This window comes from Hemibagrus wyckioides, linkage group LG18 (genome assembly GCF_019097595.1).
Source record: "Hemibagrus wyckioides isolate EC202008001 linkage group LG18, SWU_Hwy_1.0, whole genome shotgun sequence".
In the NCBI taxonomy this organism is placed as follows: domain Eukaryota; kingdom Metazoa; phylum Chordata; class Actinopteri; order Siluriformes; family Bagridae; genus Hemibagrus; species Hemibagrus wyckioides.
The window spans coordinates 4,844,812-4,851,756 of record NC_080727.1 but is presented as its reverse complement, the minus strand read 5'-3'; the positions used below and the strand labels follow the sequence as shown (position 1 = coordinate 4,851,756).

At 42.4% G+C, this 6,945-nt stretch overlaps 1 protein-coding gene and 1 non-coding gene across 2 annotated transcripts; both read left to right on the top strand.

Moving 5' to 3' along the window:
• Positions 1–460: 460 nt before the first annotated feature.
• nop56 (NOP56 ribonucleoprotein homolog) lies at positions 461–6,869 on the top strand. Its single transcript, XM_058415544.1, has 12 exons — positions 461–685; positions 1,515–1,604; positions 2,325–2,439; positions 2,632–2,796; positions 2,981–3,179; positions 3,799–3,986; positions 4,170–4,321; positions 4,615–4,715; positions 4,980–5,128; positions 5,873–5,994; positions 6,189–6,350; positions 6,589–6,869. The coding sequence occupies exons 1-12, from the start codon at positions 683–685 to the stop codon at positions 6,823–6,825; spliced, it is 1,683 nt and encodes a 560-aa protein (XP_058271527.1). The 5' UTR covers positions 461–682; the 3' UTR covers positions 6,826–6,869.
• LOC131369667 (small nucleolar RNA SNORD57) lies at positions 6,033–6,101 on the top strand. The gene has a single exon (XR_009207314.1). It is a non-coding gene; the product is annotated as a small nucleolar RNA SNORD57 (small nucleolar RNA).
• Positions 6,870–6,945: the final 76 nt, after the last annotated feature.

Here is a 6,945-nt window from a genome sequence, read left to right as displayed (position 1 = left end):
ACATTAATATTACCAATAAAAATTGTATTAGTTATATAGACCGAATTAGGGTTTTCATTGCATTCATTTTGACGAAGATATAATACCTTACTAGGTATAGCATCCATTTCAATGGCATATTCTCTGGGTTTAATTGGGATTTTAAATTTGTCAAGAAACTCTGTGTATGATAATAAGCCTCTATCATTATTAACCAAAAGTATATTATTTTCTAACCATATCTTTAAAAAAAAATGATTTATGTTTATATAAAATGTCTGTTATTCCAAATATCTTCTAGGGGAAAAATTATGTTTATAGGCCAGTGTCCATGCCATGAGTCAGTACAATAATTGCATTTTAACAAAAAATTCAACTGACTTTTGGGAATGCGTTCCACATATTATCTTTCTTTTTTAAGTACTGTGTACTCCAATTAATTTTAAATACATTGTTCATAATTTAATACCTCCAGGCCCCCATTAACCTACATACCACGATAAGTCAGCGCGCGCGCAAGCTACAACCTGAGTGCGCGCGCCCCCTGACGCCACAAAGTGTATTTATTTGTACTATCGCGAGAGTTAGTAACGGCGTTCACGCGGCCAGCGTGCACGAGCACCGTGAAGCGTGTCTTCTGAGACTATCTTGTCGGAGTTGCAGCGCGAGAGAGGAGCGCGTGGCGCACCGAAACTGCTTCAACATGGTGAGGCGTCTATTTATGAGTACAAAAAAAAAAATAGACTTTTATCGCACAGAAGAATAGGAATAATGTTTAAATGGAAAGTTTGGCTCACATTGGTGAGAAATAACCTGTGTTTAATTTGATATGTATACTTGCTTAGCTTAGTTGGCTAGTTAGCTAAATCTAGTTTAGGCCTGTTTGTAATGGAGCTCTGCTTTTCCTTCTAACGTAATTTAATAACAGCAATTTAACAAAAAAAAAAAAAAAAAGATTGTACGTGCATGCCTCATATTAATGCCATATTTTTATACCCAGAACAAAAAGCATATTTTGCAGTGCAGGCCTGGAGTGTTAGTAAGGCCTCGGCCTGGCTGACTCTGTTTCACGCCGAAACCGTTATCTTCCGTTTAATGCATTTATCTGTCTTCGGATCCTCTTAAACAAAACGTTTTTCTATTTTATGTATTGCGTGAGCTTTCAGTTTTTGGTAATAAAGTACTTAGCCACGCATGCGTGTTTATAGCTCTGCAGGACAAACACGTGGTCTGATTTCAGCTCGAGACCACTTTAGCTCCAGTGCTAATCAGCAACTTTTGTACCTGGCAAAGTTACAAGAATTGCTTCAGGTAGTCTTTGCGCCGAGATCTGACTTTATTTCACGGACACTGAAAGAGAAAAAGGACGATGTAGTGGTGACTTTAACGCTGGCGGTCACACCACGTGGAGTTTCATGTGGTAGTCATGTGTAGCGTTTTACGCCACATGTGTTTTACGGCACGTTTCGGAGTCAGAACCGTGCTAAAAGTTTGAGATCTTACTCACATGTCTCCTCTGCATACAATGTGTGTAGGTGCTGCTACACGTGGTGTTTGAGCACGCGGCCGGATACGCGTTGTTTGCCGTGAAGGAGGTGGAGGAGATCGGCATGCTGCTGCCGCAGGTAAGTCCAACAGGCATCCATGCTTCACCGCATTATATTTGTCATTAAAAACAAGGTTTTTTTGATGATATAACACTGCATAATAATGGGCAGTGGTGGCTCAAGCCATTAAGGCTCTGGGTCGTTGACCAGAAGATCAGGATTCCAGCACCACCAAGCTGCCACCATTGGGCCCTTGAGCAAGGCACTTAACTCCACCTGCTCCAGAGGTGCTGTATCATGGCTGACCTTGTGCTCTGACCCCAACCCCCAAGGATGGGACAGAAATTCACTGTGCAGTAATGTCTGTGACAAAGACAACTTGATGCACACGTTTTCTTTGATCCATCTTGTTTATATGGCTCACAAGCTTTAAAGAAATAGTTATCAGATTATATAAGCCATAGTAAAATCAAGATTAATTCCAAAAACTTTTTTTTACTGGTTCGGCTCTTTACATTTGTACGCTAAAATTTGACGCCGAGTTTCTTCACATTTTGAGTACTTATAAGCACTTCTTTGGGTTTGTATTGAAGTAAAATATAATCAGTTAGCAGCCTTTTTTTCTCCCTCACTCTGTTAATTTGCATTGAGTTCATCAGATCCCAAATAGTCTTCTGGTTTTAAACTGAAACCATGTAATCACAACGGTCGAACATGCTGAACCTAAAAGCCATTTTCAATTCGTTTGATTTTGGAGCGAAAAAGGATCCTTCTAACACCAAGCTGTTTTCCGCTCAGGTGGAAGAAAGTGTCCTGAACATCGCGAAGTTCAACAGTGTGGTGAAACTGGCCGCTTTCTTCCCCTTTAAGTCTGCTCAGTCTGCCTTGGAAAACATCAACGCCATTTCCGAAGGTGAGGCCTTATTGGAGTGAGATTTCGGGCTCTTTCACGGCTCAGATGTTATGATGTGTAACTAATCTGTCAATCCACTGAGTCACTGTGCTGACAGCATTTCATAAAACTGAACATTTGAGCAAAACTGCACAAAAAGCAGCTTGATTAGAAGAGCTTGGCCACCTGTTAATTTTTATTTTCAATTCATAGGAGTCGTCCATGCTGATCTTAAGCTGTTTTTGGAGACAAACTTGCCTTCAGGAGGCAAGAAGAAGGTGATGTTGGGGGTGGCTGATGGCAAGATCGGCGCAGCGCTGCAGGAGGAACTGGGCGTGTCCATCCAGACTGGTGGGGTTGTGGCAGAGATTCTCAGAGGTTTGTTGAATGCCCCTTCAAATAAGTGTTGGAGCAGTACTGCCTCTGTAGTGATGTATCTAGATCCACTGACGTCTGATGCCTAATACTGAAAAACTGAACAATTGGCAGTACTCTATGAAAGCACTGCTTAATCACTGTCATGAATTGGTGCTGAAGTTTTTATGTCCCTTTCTGTCCCTAGGTGTGCGCTTGCACTTTCACTCTCTAGTCAAGGGCCTCACGGCTCAGGCTGCATCCAAAGCACAGCTTGGTCTGGGTCACAGTTATTCTCGGGCTAAGGTCAAGTTCAACGTAAACAGGGCAGACAACATGATCATCCAGTCCATTGCCCTGCTTGATCAGCTGGACAAGGACATCAACACGTTCTCCATGCGTGTTCGGTATGTCGGTTGGTCTGAATGGTGGTTGTTATGCTGGTGAACTAATCCAAGGCTTGGCTGGTTGTCCCTGCATGGTGTGTGAGCCCGGAAACTAACTGATTTAAACTAAACCTAAACAGCTGCCTAAATTTTATTTAACGTTTGAAACTAAGTGTAATGTGGCTTGCTATTCCTCCACAGTCCAAACAAATGGGTTTACATGCAATTGTCTATATAACTTTTTTTGGTCAGTAATAGGTTGAGTAAACCATGAAGCATTGTTAGTGGGTCTATCTGTTTCTGACCCTGTTTAGTTCTTAACTGTCAGTCAGTCCAGTTATCAGGTTTTTTGCATGTAAACACATTTACTGATGTTACATCAACCCTGAGTGTGCATTGCAGTGTTGTGTGATTAGCAGCCTCCCAATGCTTACCACAGACAGCGTCTCTTATAGCGCTGGCTGTATAGGAAGAGGAGGGATACCAAATCCCGTTCTTGGGCACATTCAGTCTGTCAGAGAGGCAGATCACCACCTGAGGGCGGAGACAACCAGCCTGGTTTGGATTTCCTACTAATCTCTGCGTATGGGATGGTCAGATCGATTTGTTTTAACACCTCCCACTCTTGTTTTGTGTTCAGTGAGTGGTACGGTTACCACTTTCCTGAGCTGATCAAGATAGTCAGTGAAAATGCCACATACTGCAAGCTGGCCAAGTTTATCGGGAACAGGAAGGAGCTGAGCGAGGAGAGCCTGGAGGCTCTGGAGGAGATCACAATGGACAGTGCAAAAGCCCAGGCAATCCTGGAAGCATCCCGCTCATCTATGGGTGAGAGATGTCTGTTATTATTTTGGAATTTCATTCGTCTCAAGTCATGATGTTTTTAAAATCTGTCAATCCACTGAATCCATGTGCTGACAGCTTATCATTTCACTGAACAACTGAGCAGATTTTGTATGTTTCTGAGAAACTAAAACATGGCATGCAAGTTTATATCTTGTTTCTTTCCAGGAATGGACATCTCCCCCATCGACCTTATCAACATTGAAAGTTTCTCCAGCAGAGTCGTGTCCCTCACTGCTTACAGACTGGAGCTGCAAGAGTACCTGCGTTCCAAAATGTCTCAGGTGGCCCCCAATCTGGCCGCCCTCATCGGTGAAGTGGTGCGTTACTAGTCATTGGTCACTTTAAGTTACTAAAGCCTTACTTTTAAGTTTTGCTTTGAGAGTCCTAATGTAGAAGTTTAAAATGGTGGACTTGACAAATTCTGTGAGGTGTAGTTGAGTAAAGTCCTAATTGCTTTTAGTGGTCAAAGTTGCAGCCTGTTTTTGCTCAAAAGACTAATTTTTCAATCATTTTCTTCCTTATTAGCTAGATTAGTGTCTTTATTGCACATTAGCATCCAATATGTATAGGAAAATGTGTGTAAAATTTTCAAGCTGTTCTTTGCTTTCAGGTTGGCGCTCGTCTCATCTCCCATGCTGGAAGCCTGACAAACCTGGCCAAGTATCCGGCCTCTACAGTGCAGATCCTCGGAGCAGAGAAGGCCCTGTTCAGGTACTGGGGCTCCCCGTCCCTGCTGGGGTTTCAGGCGGCTGCTGTGATGGCAGGGCAGGGGCAAAGCCACAGTGGTTGATTTGAGTGTGCTTGAACACACCAAAAGTGATCCCACTCTTCCATGCTATCCCCCCCAGTCTGAGCAGCCGCTCAGGGCTTTGAGAGGTAGTTACAGTGCCCATGCGGTTACGTCGTCATGGGTGGTGTCTTATTTAGCTTTGAGTTTCAATGTGTAGAGTGCTCTAACAACTTCCCTAAATCCAGGGCACTGAAGACGAGAGGAAACACCCCAAAGTACGGTCTGATTTTCCACTCCACCTTCATTGGCCGTGCTGCCGCCAAGAATAAGGGGCGCATCTCGCGTTACCTCGCTAATAAGTGCACTATCGCCTCTCGGATCGACTGCTTCGCTGGTAAGACTCTTTCTCAGAGCAGTGATGACTAGTGATGGGTGTTTAAGAATTCTTTTAGTTATTGACTCAGTATACAGCCTGATGCATGTGTTGAATAGTTTCTTACCAGAAGGAATACTGCACTGTTAGTGCTGCTATGAGAAAAGAGTATGGTGGATACATGAGGCTCTGTGACGTGATTTGTGTTGCTGTAACCACCTCTGCTTTATTCATTTCTAATACCATCAAGTGTTTTATTCCACCTATACCAGTAACACTTTTTAAATAAAAATAAATCCAGCCACCAATAACCTTTTCACTTATTGAAATTAAGACAAAGGAAAAATACTACTTTTTGAGAAATTTAAGGGAAAGTCTTCTGCCCTAATGAGGTCTGTGGCACAAAAAAAAACCTTGATTTATAGCTGGAACTGTCAGAGCTGCCCTGTAAAGCATTAATAGCAAGAGCAACACTTTATTTTTATGTTCGGTTTACCCCAAGTGGCAAAATTGAAGAATATCAAATTTAGTATATAATAATTTAGTACTTTTTTAGTTATCCTTGAATTTCAGTTGTTCATTATACTCATACCCTTCACTGGTTGTAAGCTGGACTTGCTGTGATGTCATTATTTTTCGTCAACAGTATTCCACCCTGTTAGGAGTGGATGTTGAAAAATTAAACTGAGCAAATTCAGCAAAGTCAAATGAAATTGTGCGTACTTGGCTCAGTCCCTTGCTAAACTCTTAAATCCATCTTTTCAGAGGTTCCTACCAGCGTGTTTGGAGATAAACTGAGAGACCAGGTTGAAGAACGGCTGGCGTTTTACGAGACCGGCGAAACGCCAAGGAAGAACTTGGATGTCATGAAAGAGGCTGTTGCAGAGGTTAGTTCGCACTGGGAGTTTCTTTTCTGATTCTCTGCTGTGAATGATGACTTTCTTTACCCTGACTCTGATATGGAGGCAAAAAACTGATTTAATGAGCCTGACCTTGCACAGCACTGAATGTTTATAAAGCATCAACTTGTGCATGGTTTTTTTTTTTTTTTTGAGCATTTCTTTTTTTTGTTCACTCTTAGGCCACTGAAGTGGCAGCAGAGATCAAGCGCAAAATTGAGAAGAAGGAGAAGAAGAAAAGGAAGCGTGAGAAGAGAAAACTAGAAGCTCTCTCTACAGCCGAGGGAGAGGATGAAGAGGTTGAGGTTAAGAAAGCCAAGTCTAATGGAGATGCCGAGACACAAGTAAGTGAGCTAGCTGTTTCTACTGTGCACTCGAAACTCGCATGACTAGACCAGGGGCAGGATCTTAACATGACGCTGTCTCTGCAAAAGCCATGCTAAAGAAAATCTGTTCCGAACCATCGACAGGCCCGTCACAGTGGGTCTGATCACTGAAGTGAGCAGAACAGACTCATTAGGATGAAATCAACTTTGTTGGTTCCTGGTTTGTTTCTAACGTCTATGGTTTGTCCATCTGAAGGAAAACGGAGAAGCTGAGGTGACGGACAAGAAAAAGAAGAAAAAGAAGGGAGAAGCAAAGGAGGAGGAAGAGGTGTTGACCAACGGTGTGGAAGAAGCAACTCCTCAGAAAAAGAAAAAGAAACGAAAGAGTGAGGCTGTCGAACCTGAGCCAGAGGTGGAGGAGGAAGCAGAGGCTCCTGAACCTGAGCAGACTGAGAAGAAAAAGAAGAAAAAGAAAAAGAAGACTGATGAATAAGGATCCATCCTCTAATAATGAACTTTTTTTTTTTTTTTTTTTTACACACAATACTGTACAGTTTACTGCAGAATCATTGTTCTTCAATGCTTTTTTTTTCCCCCTTTGCTTTGTGTGGTT

Excerpts from the sequence above, each read along its gene's own strand:
- nop56 (XM_058415544.1), top strand. Across the intron at positions 1,605-2,324 it reads TCGGCATGCTGCTGCCGCAG|GTGGAAGAAAGTGTCCTGAA; the intron begins GTAAGTCCAACA and ends TTTTCCGCTCAG. Across the intron at positions 4,322-4,614 it reads CCGCCCTCATCGGTGAAGTG|GTTGGCGCTCGTCTCATCTC; the intron begins GTGCGTTACTAG and ends CTTTGCTTTCAG.